Source organism: Pundamilia nyererei, unplaced genomic scaffold, assembly GCF_000239375.1.
Source record: "Pundamilia nyererei isolate P.nyererei 1_Seehausen unplaced genomic scaffold, PunNye1.0 scaffold00162, whole genome shotgun sequence".
In the NCBI taxonomy this organism is placed as follows: domain Eukaryota; kingdom Metazoa; phylum Chordata; class Actinopteri; order Cichliformes; family Cichlidae; genus Pundamilia; species Pundamilia nyererei.
In genome coordinates, this window is record NW_005187563.1 from 180,535 (window position 1) to 197,420 (window position 16,886).

Here is a 16,886-nt window from a genome sequence, read left to right on the forward strand (position 1 = left end):
ATATTGTTATATTATAAAGTAAAGACCCAACAATAATATAGCGAAAACACCACCGCATTCAGACGAACCCTATATGAGCAAACATTGGTGACAGTCTCACACACAGACTCAGACACACACACACACACACACACACACACACACACACACACACACACACACACACACACACACACACACAGACACACTCAGAAGTGAATGGAAAAGCCAACATCTTAGAAATAAACACAATACCAATGGCCCCGTGACTTCCTGCTACAACAATGCAAACGTGCTGTATCACTCTGGCTGGCTTATGTAAGAGAGCTACGGGCAGCCTCAGCAGCAAACACTGACTCTGTGTGTGTGTGTGTGTGTGTGTGTGTGTGTGTGTGTGTGTGTGTGTGTGTGTGTGTGTGTGCAGGGATGTGTGTGCACAAGCCCAAGAGAAATCACTGTTTCAATTTGTCCAGGCAGAGAGAGAAATGAGGGCTGCACTTTACTGAATCACATTTTTCTGGGGAATTCATGGTCTGTTTCCCAGTGACTCAATCCACTTACCAACAGGGCAATTTAGGCTCCCAAGAAACCCCGTCCCCTCAAATCACCACAGACAGTTTGTCCAACATTGAGGCGCACTTGTAAAACTCACATATTTTAATCTTGGTTTTATTACACTCAACACTCAGTGACGTAAGAAAGTGAGACACTGACACACATATTTTACACCTCTGAAGCCCGTCCTCCCGGCAGCTGAGCGCGGTGAGTCTCATAAGAGCAGACAGCTGCTCCGCTGGACAAACACACGGTCATCTGAGGTGGATAAAGACTTCGCATCCAGGATCAGCTCTATTCGCCCATCTGTCCCTCTCCTGTGATGTAATGTATTAATGGAGGCAAAGCTGAGTAACTATTACTTATAGGGTGTCTTTTCTGGAGGACTGCTAGTAAAAAAAAATTTAATAAATTAATTAAATAATTAAATAATTAAATAGATAGATAGATAGTTATGTAAAACCACATGCGTTTTTTGTTCGTTATATGATTATTATTAACCCTGTAATTAATCAGTAGTGAAATTTAAGTCTGAAACTAACCCTCTGTTTAAGAAGAAAAACAAAGACTCCTTGATAAAATTATTAGTGCTACATTTTTGGATGCTGATCTAAAGTAACTAGGAAAGCTGTTAGAGTCAGCTATTGTAACTAGGATATGGGGTGTGGAGAGTGGGGGTGGTTTGTTACAATTTAATGTTGTCCTCTATTCATGTAGTGCCATCTGCAATAACACTAATCTCTAATTTGGGCAGCAGCACAGGCAGAGCAGTGGATCTGCGTGTGTGCTGCACACAGGAGGAGGGAGACCCGGGGGACTTTGTTCCCACTTACTGCATGATGAGAAAGTAAACTATGTACATACAGACAACAGCAGTAGAGCACTAATATGGGCTCAAAATGTGGTCATAAATATTTTGTACTTGTAAATCAGGATTTGTATGTGTAAAAAAGATTTGTATGTGTAAAAAGAAATTTGTGTGTGCGTAAAAAAGATTTGTATGTGTAAAAAAGATTTGTGTGTGCGTAAAAAAGATTTGTGTGTGGACAAAAAAAACCCCGCAAGTTACAAGTATGAATTTTGACCCTATTTTTCTTCCTTTCATCTGATTGGTCAATGTCATGTCAATCACAAATGTAACAATCCAATCAGAGAACAGATGGGTTTGGCTGTCGAGGGGCGCTTTTTTTGAACTGCAGGTCCTTGAAAGGAATAAATGCCCTTTTCATGCCAACCCAGCGTTTTCCTTCATCACCACAAAGGAAAACAGTCTGTGGTCGTCCGAGTTTGGGGATTTGTGTCACAGGTCTACGTGTTTAATATAGGGACTTCCACAGCCTTTTCAACAGCGCTGCGGACTGCGGGGTAGGGGCGGGCAGTGTTTTGGAAATGACAGTCTTCATTACAAAGCTTTCTTTGTTATGAATTAGCATAGATGTTTTTATTGAACATTTGAAGAACTACCAAAAAAACCCCAGAAACTCTTGTAGAGGACATAAAGTCAGAGATAGAAAAGACAAGGAGCAGGTGCATCTAGTACAGGTAGAGCTGCTGCAAAAACCCACAGAGCCCAGCAGCCAGCGCAACAAATTCTGGATCCTTTGCTTTTAGTTAGCAGTTAGCATTAGCAGCACATCCTGCGTCCGATGTGAAAGGACTTTTATGCTGCGCACTGTGACTCACAGCCATGGTCCTGGGTCAGCCCTGACTTTGTGTTAAACTAATCCTAAAGTAATAATGGTATTTCTAACCACTCATATACCACAACTTTACCTTTTCAACAGCTACTGAAAGTTAGGGGACCTAGCTGCTACCCTTCAAGGACCTGCAGTTCAAAAAAAGTGCCCCTCCGACAGCCAAACCCATCTGTTCTCTGATTGGATTGTTATATTTGTGATTGACATGACATTGACCAATCAGATGAAAGGAAGAAAAATAGGGTCAAAATTCGTACTTGTAACTTGCAGGGTTTTTTTTCTAAGTCCACACACAAATCCTTTTTACCCACGCACAAATCTTTTTTTACACATACAAATCTTTTTTACGCACACACAAATCTTTTTTTACACACACACAAAATTTTTTTTACACATATAAATCCTGATTTACAAGTACAAAACCGATTTACAAGTACAAAATATTTATGACCACATTTTGAGCCCATACACTAACTTACAACTGAGATAAAGTACTGTGCAAAAATCCTGAGCCACCCCCACCTTTATATTTTGCTTTCAAGCAGCCAGACTTTTATTTGGACCTTTGCTACTTTTTCACAGATATTCAGTACAGTCCTTGTACCTGACCACTTTTGGAGAAATGCGTTTTTTGTTTGTTAAATCGCTGAGCACAGACCTGTGAATTATTGAAGCATAAAAAGCAAGAACTAACTCTAAGAATGAACCAGTGGACCCATCTACACACAGGAAACTTATTTTAAATGATATCTTAAGGCACTTTGTTACTATAGCCTGTCACAAAAACACAAATTGTTTCAGTTTCTTTAACTAAATCCCAAAAAGCCAAATATGATACAGTCTGACAAGAATAAAATAGTAATTATCCACCACCAAGGTGCATCCTAAAGCGGAATACATTAAAAACCTGGCATATATTCCGTATGGTGTGTCCTTAAAACAAATTTGAGGAAACTGGACAAGTGGTGAACTAGTTGGTGACCCCTGAGCAACTTCCTTAGGGGTGGCTCACAGAATTAAATACTAAAATGCCATAAAAGACACCAAGCCAAACGGTTTAAATGTAAATTAAATAACATTAAACACAGTTTTCGGTTTCAGCGGCTTGAACATTCAGCTGGCCCACAAAGACAAACCACTTCCCTACTAGTCTTTCTTCTGTGGTTTCTGTGAGCAGACAGAAACAATTTCCACCTTCTAATAAACATATTTAAGCTACTTCAGCTGGAAGGAGAGCTGTGAGATGGACACTAAACATCAGCGACAGCAGGTGAATTCGACATGTTAAGCAGGCAACATAGTCGGTGATGGTCGACTCAAGGCCCGGTTTACCCCTCAGCTGGCCCTGACCAGGACAGCCCAAACCAACTTCAGCCTAGCAAATCAGAGCAAAGCAGAGCACAGTTGGCCTATAGACTCACTACAAAGAAAAGTACCTTTCTCTTTCACCTCTTAGCTCTCCAAAAATCTGTGGTCTGAGTAGCATCAGTAGTGATTATATAGATTTCACTTTTAAACAAGCTCTAGGCTGTGGTACATTGTTTTGATATCTGATAATGCAGCTTTCTAGAGAACTAAAACTGTAACCCAGTTCTAGTTCACACAAAGATAATGATCTGGGCATAGTGCAGCGCAGTCATATCTAGCATGCTCAGTATTTTGCCACTTTGCCACACAGCCTCTGGTGCGAGTTTTGCACAAAAAGTGCTGATTTTTAACATGCAGATGTTTTAGTGCCTACTCGAAACTGTTTTATTGTCTTCTTTAAACGTCTGCAGGCTAGCTGAGTAACTTGCTGCACCAACTGAGAGTTTACCCCATAAAATATAACACAGTGAAACCTGAGTCACTGAGCTTGAGCTTTATACTTTCAAGTTTCATGTTCTGATATTACTTTAACAACAGAATAACCTTGTTAATGTCACGCTGAAGATTTCACACAGACTGCACATGTCTATCTGAGTGTTTTGCTGCAAGTAGGAACGACTGGTCTGCCATACGTCATGCATCTCAAAAAGATGACATGTCTGGACACCACACAAAGCACAGGATTTGTGAGCAAACTCCATGCAAATACATAATCAATATACATATAAATTCCATGTTTGGAAATACTCTTTTATTTATTTATTCGTTTATAAGTGCTACATGGCTCTGAAAGCTTATCCAAAAGTAGAGCATAAACAAGGTCGATAGTAAAAAAAAAAGGTGCTCTGTTTAGGATAAAATCATGTAATAAATTTATTCTTGCAGCAGTTCAGCAAGCATAATAGACCAAATTGACTCCAAGTCTTCATCAGGATCTGACAAATACAAATTTGTAAATTCCACAAAAAGGCCGAAAGCAACAATGAATTAAATCCTACTAAGACGCTATTGTGTGTGGCTCTGAAGTCTCATACTGTATATCCTAATCCTGCGATACAGAGCTCCACTTTTGTCCAAAAACTATCACAAAAACACAACAAAAAGCAACACTGTTGCACTGGTGGCACTGACTGGTATTCATTATGACAAACACAAACAGTGCTGTTTGTTTTGACTAAAAATCATGCTGTCTTGATTTGCCCAACAGAAAACAGTCCTCAAAAAATTCACTCGGCCAGAAATGTGGTAGTCCAAGACGATCAAGAAAGACATATGAACACATTGTTGAAAGGAGAAAAATGCTACACTGGTGATACTTAGATAATGTCCTAATATCATTATAATGACTGCTTTAATTTGCCACACCTACTTCAGGGCAAGAAAACAGGAAAGACTGGGTATGATGATAACATTCAAATATAGTCTCAGGAAAAGTGAATGAACAGCTGGTCCTTATTATGTTATTTATTTGCATCTATTGTCATGTTTTCTTTGGTACCTAATTAGGTACCTAAAATGGTATTTTAAAAAAAAGAAAAAGAAATGCCAAAGGTCGCCCAACAACGCGTGCGTCACAAGGAAACAAAGACACTGAATCTTCTGTTGAGGCTTGAACACAGCACTGCCCTGTTTTGGTTCTCTCCCATGTGTTGTTAAAGGATCTCTGCATATGGCACTTATCTATGAGGCTGTATTTAAAGGATTAACATGTCAGGTGAAGTTTGTAGACAGTCACTCACATGCTTGAAGTTGGTGTGAGGGGCAGCGTCGGCCCCATTCTCCTCCAGGTACTCCTCCCAGTTAAACTCCACCTCTTCCTCCATAGAATCTGCATCTAAATGAACAAAAGTCAACTGTACATTAACCAACAATAAGACAGATACTTAAAACAACAATTTAGCTCCCAGCTGATTTTTGTTTTTACTGTTACTTATTGCCTCATTCATGCCCAGGAAACAAGGAAATATACCTAATAAGAACGGAGGCTTTCAGCTCTTCATCACACTCCCTTTGAATATTTAGACAGTTTAAAATTGTTGTCACACAACAAGAACATCAGGCACTGCCACTGGAAAATGTCATCTTATTTATTAACAGGCCTAAGCAGCTGTTGGCCCATATCTCAGTGCATCCCTAATGCAGGTAGCAATTAAACACAGAGCTGTAATTTCTTGTAAATGTAGCTAATTTTGCCTAAGCACAAAATCCACAGTAAACTATCTGGAGGCAGTTTGCGTGCACAGCGTGCTGCAGGTTGTCTTACATAATGTCATTAATGTTTCTCCTGAAGGTGATTGAAGCTGATGCAGTCAAGGCATGCATCAGGGTTTTTTTCCCCATCAGTATGTTTCTGTGTGAGTGAAGTATGTGAAGGCTGTGTGTGTGTGTCTGTGTGTGTGTTTCAGTGTGTGCCGAATCTCTGGAGACTCCTCAGAGTGAAAACTGAGGGACTGAACCTGTTCTGTGTAATGAGAGGAGATGGTAGCGAGCTGCTATTTTGATGGAGTTTGTTTCTAATAGACTGAAGTGTCTGCTCTCATTTTTCCCATGAATGGACATACGTGGCTTCCTCCCCCTTAGTGGTCATTTTTCACTTTGTATATTATTAAATTAGTACATGTTTTTTCTTGTTTCTGATCATCAGCCAAAATTCAGACAATTTCATATTACATAGAGACTGCCTGACAATGCAGAATAAACTGCTTGGAACATGTTGCCATGGAGCTCCCTCCACATATGTTCTAGATTCACACTGCATAGTAAATTCATTCTGTACATATGAGATCTGTCATAATCCACCGCAGTGGTTTCCAAGCTGTGTCCTGTGGCCCAACAGAGCACCTCGAGGTTAGTCCAGGTGTACCTTGGGTATTTGTGTCAACTTAACATTATTAGTGCAAATTTAAATTCATGATATCAGTTTAAAGAGTCTGACAATAAGATGGGTGAGGTAAGAGAGATAACTTTCCTGTGTGCAACACACAACTGCTAACTGAAATGGTTATGCTATTAAAAGTGCCTGCATCTGAAAATACAATCAAAAGAGGAACTGACAACACTTCAGATGACAAACAGGCTATTTTCTGCAGATATGAACACATGTGCGCCTTGTACTGTGTTTTTTGGGACACCTTACACAAGAAACACAAAAATAAGCAATTTAACACCAACATTAAGTTACACGATATGTCAGTGCATGTCGCCTCAGCTTCTCTTACAGGGAGTGCAGAATTATTAGGCAAATGAGTATTTTGTCCACATCATCCTCTTCATGCATGTTGTCTTACTCCAAGCTGTATAGGCTCGAAAGCCTACTACCAATTAAGCATATTAGGTGATGTGCATCTCTGTAATGAGAAGGGGTGTGGTCTAATGACATCAACACCCTATATCAGGTGTGCATAATTATTAGGCAACGTCCTTTCCTTTGGCAAAATGGGTCAAAAGAAGGACTTGACAGGCTCAGAAAAGTCAAAAATAGTGAGATATCTTGCAGAGGGATGCAGCAGTCTCAAAATTGCAAAGCTTCTGAAGCGTGATCATCGAACAATCAAGCCTTTCATTCAAAATAGTAAACAGGGTCGCAAGAAGCGTGTGGAAAAACCAAGGCGCAAAATAACTGCCCATGAACTGAGAAAAGTCAAGCGTGCAGCTGCCAAGATGCCACTTGCCACCAGTTTGGCCATATTTCAGAGCTGCAACATCACTGGAGTGCCCAAAAGCACAAGGTGTGCAATACTCAGAGACATGGCCAAGGTAAGAAAGGCTGAAAGACGACCACCACTGAACAAGACACACAAGCTGAAACGTCAAGACTGGGCCAAGAAATATCTCAAGACTGGTTTTTCTAAGGTTTTATGGACTGATGAAATGAGAGTGAGTCTTGATGGGCCAGATGGATGGGCCCGTGGCTGGATTGGTAAAGGGCAGAGAGCTCCAGTCCGACTCAGACGCCAGCAAGGTGGAGGTGGAGTACTGGTTTGGGCTGGTATCATCAAAGATGAGCTTGTGGGGCCTTTTCGGGTTGAGGATGGAGTCAAGCTCAACTCCCAGTCCTACTGCCAGTTTCTGGAAGACACCTTCTTCAAGCAGTGGTACAGGAAGAAGTCTGCATCCTTCAAGAAAAACATGATTTTCATGCAGGACAATGCTCCATCACACGCGTCCAAGTACTCCACAGCGTGGCTGGCAAGAAAGGGTATAAAAGAAGAAAAACTAATGACATGGCCACCTTGTTCACCTGATCTGAACCCCATTGAGAACCTGTGGTCCATCATCAAATGTGAGATTTACAAGGAGGGAAAACAGTACACCTCTCTGAACAGTGTCTGGGAGGCTGTGGTTGCTGCTGCACGCAATGTTGATGGTGAACAGATCAAAACACTGACAGAATCCATGGATGGCAGGCTTTTGAGTGTCCTTGCAAAGAAAGGTGGATATATTGGTCGCTGATTTGTTTTTGTTTTGTTTTTGAATGTCAGAAATGTGTATTTGTGAATGTGGAGATGTTATATTGGTTTCACTGGTAAAAATAAATAATTGAAATGGGTATATATTTGTTTTTTGTTAAGTTGCCTAATAATTATGCACAGTAATAGTCACCTGCACACACAGATATCCCCCTAAAATAGCTCAAACTAAAAACAAACTAAAAACTACTTCCAAAAACATTCAGCTTTGATATTAATGAGTTTTTTGGGTTCATTGAGAACATGGTTGTTGTTCAATAATAAAATTATTCCTCAAAAATACAACTTGCCTAATAATTTTGCACTCCCTGTAGTTAAATGATAAATCAAAGTCATTTTACAACTTATACTCCACTGGTTCAGTTTCAGGTATAAGACGTGTTAAAAATGTCCCATCATGAATAAAAACTTAAATTTGCACCTTCGCTCAGGATTGCAAACACATCAAACTGGCATTTAGCTCACATTTTATGTTTTCTTTAGAAAGAGAAAGTAGCACAACAACTGCAAGTCCAGAATGTGCCTCGGATACAGGCCAGTAACGTATCCTGACATGTTCAGGATACGTTACTGGCCTGACATGTGCAATGACAAAACAGCCTGTAAAGTGGGCTTCCACGTAACGGTATGGGCATAGGTGTTACATAACAGCCATCTTTGAATACACAGGAAAAAATACATGCTTCTCGTGACTAAGCCATGAGGACAGGAGAATTCAGTTCAAGCAATAAACAGCCAGGGACATACCCTTACTGCTGACCTAAAGGAGAAATCTACAGAGAGAATTAGAGCATGTCTTTGTGACACAAGTGGCATTCTCTGTTTCCCATCTTGTTAGTGAGATTCCTCAGACGCATTTTCATCTGTGTCAACCGCACCAATCTGTTGATCTGATGAGGGCTGCAACATGAAACCACCCTGGCCACATTATGGTTAAAAAAAAGCAGTGCAGGGTCTTACCTGTGTTCACCTCTTCTTCTTTCCCATTGGTGGGATAGTGTGGCTTCACTGTAGTGAGGGCCAGTGGCTGCTCCTGAGTGTGAGACTGCATGCTGCCCGTTTGACTTCCTGTTGAGCATTAACCTTTAAACCTGAGATCTTTCAATTCTTCTTCACAGCATCTCTCGCCTTCCTTGACAGCCCTGCACCAGAAAAGATAAATTCAATCAAAGCTCTAATTTAATCAGATAATGTTCAATCTGCCCTCTGTCCAGAATAGTCCAAGATCCTTCCAGGAAACAGATGATTTTACTGCTCTTCGCTTACAATAACACGAACGAATCGACACAGTTCACAAAACCTTGAGGTTTGCACACATAAACAGCCAGTATTTGATGAGAATTTCCTTGGAAATTGTGCACACTGTATTTCCATTTTCTTGAGAATAAACAAAAGAAGAAGTGGGTGGTTACCACAACCAGCAACAGCCAGTTTGTCTTAATGTGCTAAAAAGAAAAGAATGCCACCATCAGAAACTTAACACAAGTCAGCTGATATTTTCAAAACAGTAAAAAGCACAGCAGTTTTCTGCATCATTAAAATCATCCTCTCCCTCCTCTGCCTGTGTGCTTTTCCAATATCTCGCATGCTGTGTTCATTTTCATACCACAGCAAAACTGCATCAGATAACCAGTCAGAGTCAAACAAAGTAGAAAAACTGGAATAACATGACTAAGCAAACAAGTCTGCAAATAAGTGTGACCAGAAAATATGCATCCAGGCACCTGAGGCAAGAGAATAATACAGAAGAGCAGAATCATGTCACTGTAACTAAATATGGAAGACTAAAGAGGAAATACTGTCTGACCGTAAATATGTATTTCTGGCACATACTGAAGGAAGCGTAACTGTGTAACGCTAACAACCATAAACACGTTTCTTTTGATCCTTTATATCATTAGCTAAGCTAATGTGTTAACTGAATATTGTTGGAAAGAACTGTAATAAAAAAATAATAAAAAAGAAAACAGGTAACCATGTCCTGATATTAAGTTTTAACCTTTTTCTTGTGGCTTTCTGTTATTATACAGAAATACCTGCAACTTACTCTACTTCTTTTGTCTTTTTGGTTTGTAATCCTGCTAATAACCTTCAACCTAATGCAAATCCTAACAGGTAAAACATGCTTCCAGGTGTTGATTAGCAAACCAGCTTCACCCTCCGGATCAAAGGTTAGTTTCTTCCCCTCCTCAAAAAACTACAAAACTCAACTGTAAATGTGACTGGGTTGTTTGTTTTTACCTTTCCCAACCCGTTTTATGTGGTATTGTTTTTCTTTTTAATTCTGTTTCTCTGTATTTAGCTAATCAGTTCAACTATTTCACCATTTGCACATTGACTGATTAACTGTTTAGGCCAGGCGTGTCAAACATAAGGCCCGGGGACCAGAATCACCCTGGTGAAGACTCCAAACCGGCCAACTGAATAGCTTTGGAAAATGTGAAGGACAACATAAATTTTTGACTTTTAATTGTATTTTCACAATATTTACAGCTTTTCCTATAGATAAAGACCTCTGTCATAAAATTCCCAATACAAAGTAATTAATTTATACATTTCTATAATTTTACACATTTGCTTCTTACAATTTAAGCACAAAGAGTCATACTGACAGATTTCTTTCATTTACTACAGCGGCCCTTTATCATGTGCAAAAACTGAGACAAACTCCTTAAATTGCACCTTTTATCTTATATTTAGATATCACATTGACTACATGTGTAGTTACATTTCTTTACACATAGACAGAAATGGAAGTTTTAATGTAACATAAGGCTGTATATGACCTGCAATGCAAAATGAGTTTGACGTCCTTGGTCTAGGTTATAATTATTACTAAATCATGCAAAAATATAGTGAACATTTTCACTGAGTCCTCCCTCAACTCCTTAAATGTCTCATTAGTCCACAACCCTCACAGCAGGTCCCTTCTCTGAGCAGTTCTCTCATGTCTGCAATGATCTTCACAGCATCAAAAACATGACAAGTTAATTTTCCCATTAATGTGGCTTTAACCAAGGAACCTGTACACATCCGGAGCTGCTGCACAGCTGCTGCCTACTGCCGATCATAACTAAGATAGGTGAACTGCAGAGACTTATTTCCTACAGGAATCAATAAAGGATGTCTTACCCTCTAATACAAAGCGGAGAAAACAAGCAAATCCTCCAACCTAAAAAATACAATTCACTGATGATCACTCCTTGCAGTGCATCATTAAAGCTGTATAAATACACTTAAAAATGCCAAGACAGCACGTAGAAACCATGAGACTTGTGCAGTAAAAGGAATTTTAAGCAATAAAGTAAATCCTAAAGGAATAAAAACCAAAAGTCTATCCAACGCTGGCATTATTCCATGAATAAAACAAAGAAAAACAATCAAAACAATCATCAGTTCATTATATTCACAACAACAGGCTATGCTTGTCACTTGCCTGGTGGTTGTTCTTGGTCATGCAGTCACATCACCAATGAATCACTCACCGACTTACACCCATTTTCATCAACCTGGCAATTAGAGCTGAGGCATGTTGCTGTCACACAGCGATCCTCAATCAAGAAGAAAACAACTCCAAGCTCATGGGGTTGTTGCTCTCAACTTTGAAAATCAATATCCAAAAGAGCAAAAAATACTCCGTGATTAAGTACCCAACCTGATGTGCACCCACATGGGGAAAAAAAAAAGAAATAAAACAAAACTGTGATGCGCATCCAGCAATCCTCTGATGAAAACACACTGAAGTCCTGCTTCCAAAAAAGAGAACAAAAGAAAGAGCCTTAAAATCCACAGGAAAGGAAAACACTTCTCCTCGTCCTCGCACGCCTGTTGGAGCTGCGAGTGTATGTAGAACTGTGAGGCTGCAGCACAAAGGCTGTGACAGCCTCAACAACTAACTGTGTGTGTGTGTGTGTGCGCGCCATCCCCCACCACAGAACACACCCCCCCTTGCGTCCCACAGTGGCTCCGGCGTGCATCCATTGCGTAAACAACACGCTGAGCTAATTTGGCTCACATGACGCTGCTGTTTGCTGCCCTTATCCCCCACTCTCTGCCTAAGTACACTACAATCTTCAGCACTGATACATCACTGTCGTCAGCAGCCTTCCACAGCACTCATTAAACTCATCAGAGTGCTCAAACACTGCTATCAAACAGTAGGAGGAGGATGAGCAGCTCGTTTCTTTTCCTTAAAATTCTCTTTAAAAACTTGCAGTTTCACATTCACTCTACATCTGCTTATTTCAACACCTCAGCAAAGCAATCTAGAGCCTGATTGACATCTTTTAACTACTTTTTATGGTTTGTTATTTTAAAAACAGAAACAACAATCCACAATTTGCAGCTTTTGTCGATTTTATATCATCGTACATTGGATAGCTCTAAGATTTTTGAGCTGATGTGAATTTTCAATGCATGACAATTGACTCCCAAAGTCATAACCTCCTGTTTGAACTTTAAAATATCAGATTTTTACCAGTTTTAGTTCTGCCTAATCCAGAATTTCAAACACACTTCTTCGCCTGTTCACCCATCATAAGAAACACATATGTGAAATGTTTTTTTTTCCTCTCCAGTCTTTACTTCCACCGAAAAATGAGAGGAAGAGAAGTTACAGCCATGAAACGATGAGTCAGTAACACTGGTGTTATTGAACTTGTTCTCAATACTCTCAGCTTCAACTCCATCTAATTTGTTTTAACAGAAATGAAGCACAACAAATCCTACATCCATCTGAGTCACTGTAGCACAAGGTTGCCTCAAACCTTTGAAAAATTGCACCATGTATGCACAGCCCTCAATAGGGCGAGGAACAATGCACCTTTCTGAGCTGTTTTGGTGCTACACTGTAGCCCGTTTTCTCTGAACTGAAAGAAAGAGAGTAAGCCCTGTGGTTAAAGTGACTTTGAGCTTTAATTTGAGGGCTTTAACAACCACACGAGATGAAAAGTGCAGCGACTGCAGCCCTATCATTGTCCACCTGCACTTCCCAGCAACTGGAGGCAGAATGTTGTTTTTTTGGGTTTTTTTTTAAACGCACCAACCATTCCCCACACTAATTAGCTCAATACATGATGAGAACACCCTCGAAACATTTAAGCTGAAGGTTTTATTTCCAGTATGCTGGAAGTAAAAACAAACAAACAAAAAAACCCACAAAAAAAACAGGAAATGTGTCATTGTTCAAATACTTTTGGCTAGCATTGCTCATTTCCCTAGAAGTCACTGCACATATTTATTATACTTGTAAACTCCTTGAATAGTCTCTGGAATAAAAGGTCACATATGCTCATTTTATCAAATTAATGAAGTACTTTGGGGTCTTGAGGAAAGAAAGCTCACATCTATGTGCCTAAAGGTGCTTTACAATGAGTTTTCACAAGACACAGGCTTTAAAATTAATTTCTATGCGTGTAAAGTTTGGAAACAGGAGAACTAAACTCCCCCTATCCTCCTACATAAAATTAAATATCGCAATGAACCACTGGAAGTCGGCTTAAACAACAATGTTTTCTACACTGACTACTCCATACCAGCGCAAGCTGAGCTTTTCCTTAAATTGATCCCTCACTGGATAAACAAGTTTTCCAAACCCTGAGGGACGTTTGTTTGTTCTGACTCAGTGTTAACAGTTCCCCTCAGCGTTCATCCAAAAAACAAGCCAAATTTTTGAAGGAGTTTTTTTCTGGGAGTTTCGCGTTTGTACTTGATGAAGCCTACTGACCTGCAGCCTCCTGGAGGAAACAGCCCAGATTGGTCACCAGGGGATTAAACTGCTCTGAGAGTGTTTAATCTCAGACGCAGGACATTTGTGCCCCAATTGTCTCGGATTGAGAAGAGGTTTTTTTTAAATTGATTAGCCCCTGATGGGGCGCTCGGGCATCCACGTGCTGTCTTCTTGCCTTTCTCTAAACCCATCCATGCCAAAGATTTAATAGGGGATTTAGGAGATTAACTACCACTGCATGGGCTTGGGTTTTATTGCATTACTCCGTATTAGGTTCTCTTCTTTTAGAGCTATCCAAGAGTTGTTTCCTCTTGGCAACAGGATGTCATCATATAACAATTTGTCCTCTGTTTCTAACTCTTAATTCCTGCTGTTTTTAACATAGATGTGCACACAACGCACCCAATGTGCTTTATTCCCCAATTAGAACTGCCTGTGATCCCTCAGTGAAAACATAAGCATGAAATGACGTCGGGCAAACAAGCATCTGCCCCTCAGGACCACAAATAAATAAATAAATAAAAGAGAGAGGAAACAAGGGGTGAAACTCCCACATCCCAGAACGTTCTTACAACTTCCACAAAACACACTTGCATAACATGGACAGCCTGCAAATCCAAGGCTTTTGGAAAGCAGGAGGAGAAGCTGATATTTGCCTACCTCCTCCCCTTATTCAAATAAGGGGGGAGAGTAAGTGTGATGCCAGCAGAAAGAAAGAAAGAAAGAAAGAAAGAAAGAAAGAAAGAAAGAAAGAAAGAAAGAAGAACAGAAAGAACTGGACTCTTTCTATCTTTGCTTCTCTTATCTGTGCAGAATATGTGATTGCCTCTTCTCCTGAAACGCTCACCAGTGGATTAGCATACAATGCCTGATCAAAAAAAACAGCCGCGTGATAAATGGCTGTTGGATGACACTTTTAAAATAAATGAATAAATAAAAAGCCAAACCACCCAAAATGATAATCAGCTGGTCTCGTATTGGTCTTTCCCGTGGAGAAAATGGATTATGTATGTTTAACATTATGACCATCTTCGCATTTTCTCCTTTAAAAGTGCTCATTTTAGGCGTTTTCCCTTTATCCGCACGCCTGCGCTCACGCATTCCCACTCGCAGCGTCGTGGAAAAAATCTTTGGAGCCACAAGAAGTCTAAAAGCATGATTTATTCATGCCGAACCTCTATCTGGGGCTCCGTTACGCAGTCTTTATTGTTTCTGCTCATTATGGTGACGAATTTAATCAGGAGGTGGAATCCTCTGGAATATTGTAAAGCCACTAAAAAAGAAAGAAATTGATTTTTGCGAAGCACCTCGCAAAGAAAAAGAGAAATAATTAAATAAATACGCATGTGGTTTTACCCAATTATCTGCTTAATCACTCAGAAAAAAAAAAAAGAAATCCCCGCAGAGAAAACAACACAGCGAAAGAATTTTTTCTCGCCCGACTGTGCCAACGTCAACATATTAATCTAAGATTGCAGGGGGGATCAAAATCACCCTGTTGGTTTTATAGGGAAAACAGTATTAATCTGACACACGGCGATCTAGAAGCATCGAATGAGCCACAGCATTTTTGATAAAAGTGAAAGAGGAAACGTTAAGTGCACATAAGGAAGATGAGGCTGTGAGGGGTGTAGCCGACCAGCAGGCTGGCTGGCACTCCGGTCATGTACTTTGCACACTCAAAACTGCAGCGGAAAAAAACTCCCACGGAGTTGCCAAATGCACACTTTGAATTTAATTGATTAAACCTCGTCCATGTCCACCAAAAGAAACCGAACCGGACGCTTTATCTGCCGTCGTTTTATTTTTTCCTCGTTCAAAGATTTTAAGGCGCAGTTTTCCCCCTACGATCACCATAACCCGCCATGTTGAAAGTGGTTTGACATTTTGGCAGTGTCCGGTATTTTCCGAAGGCTTTTACGCATCTAAAGATGACGGGAAAAAATCCCACATGACTCATCTATATGAGAATGACGGCAATAAGTCATTTCTGGCGTTAATCTTTAAAATCAACTTCGTGCTCACGCCAAACAAAATTGCGTCGCGGCCATATAAAAACAGCATTAAAGAAACACATCAAATAACACACGAGCCGCCACTCACTCCTATTTTCCCCACGAATTGTTATAAATTGTGTTGTTTTCAAAGCAGTAAATGGCAGAACACATGCTAACAGGCAAAATAAATAAAAAAAAAAAAATAACAAGGCAATAAACGATATTACCGAGAGTGCCACGAGACAACGTCCTCTCCGCCGGTGAAAGCTGTTAATTACAGCGCGTGCGAGACACTTTGAGCAACTTGGGCTCGTGAACGAAAGCTCGCGACTATATTATCTCGTTTCTACAGAAACCGTCTCTGGAGCACTTCGCTGTTTCAAAGCGGAGGAGGAGGAAAAAAATAACTCTGCCTGTGTTTATTTCGCCGATAAAACCTCCCCCCCCCGTCCCCCCTCAGGACCGCCGGAGCCGTCACCTGTCTTACCTGTCCAAGTTTTTTTTTGTTGCCTCTCCTTCTCGTGACCCCCCTCTGCCTTTTCTCTCTCTCTCTCTCTCTCTCGTTCCCGCGAGCTACGCAAGCGACGTCTTTCAGCTGCTGCTGCCCCCCCTCCTGTTCCAATATGGCATCCCCCATCTGCGCATGTCCAAAAAACATCTACAAATACTTTCAAGCCAACTCTTTCATTGACCTTTCAGCACAGTAGCAAAAACATATTTCTACAGGCTTTTGTAAATATGGAGCCGAGGTTAAGTGAGACACCCACAGCCCCCAAAACTGAAAGCTGTATTCTACTCAGCCGAGCAGATACAATGAAGACAATATCTAATGCCTAATTTATACCTGGTGTATGAAATAAAATGAAACTATTTTTGTGTGTGTGTAAAAACAGCCATTTCACCCACCCCCAGGACACATTTTTCTTTAACTGTATAGTTACAGTTTTATTATTAACAGGAAGATAAACTATGACCCCGTATAATCACACGTAAACAACAATAAACGTGGTGATCCTTTTAAGGACGTATATGTAAGAATAGTTAACTGTAACAGCAGCAGCAGTAGAGTATGTCTCATCATAAGCAGCTGCAT

General features: G+C 40.3%; 1 protein-coding gene across 3 annotated transcripts in view; it reads right to left on the reverse strand.

The window, feature by feature from the left end:
- Positions 1 to 16,409, reverse strand: part of sfmbt2 (Scm like with four mbt domains 2) — a 60,427-nt gene extending 44,018 nt beyond the window's left edge. For 2 of the 3 annotated variants that reach the window (XM_005745655.1, XM_005745653.1), the window contains exons 1-3: positions 16,281 to 16,409; positions 9,029 to 9,210; positions 5,339 to 5,433 (exon numbers count right to left, since the gene is read on the reverse strand). In XM_005745655.1, coding sequence (XP_005745712.1) covers positions 5,339 to 5,433; positions 9,029 to 9,119 — 186 coding nt within the window. In that variant the 5' untranslated portion in view covers positions 9,120 to 9,210; positions 16,281 to 16,409. Of the gene's footprint in view, positions 1 to 5,338; positions 5,434 to 9,028; positions 9,211 to 16,020; positions 16,175 to 16,280 lie in introns of those variants that run through there. The other variant, XM_005745654.1, reaches the window with a different exon arrangement.
- Between the last annotated feature and the right edge of the window lie 477 nt (positions 16,410 to 16,886).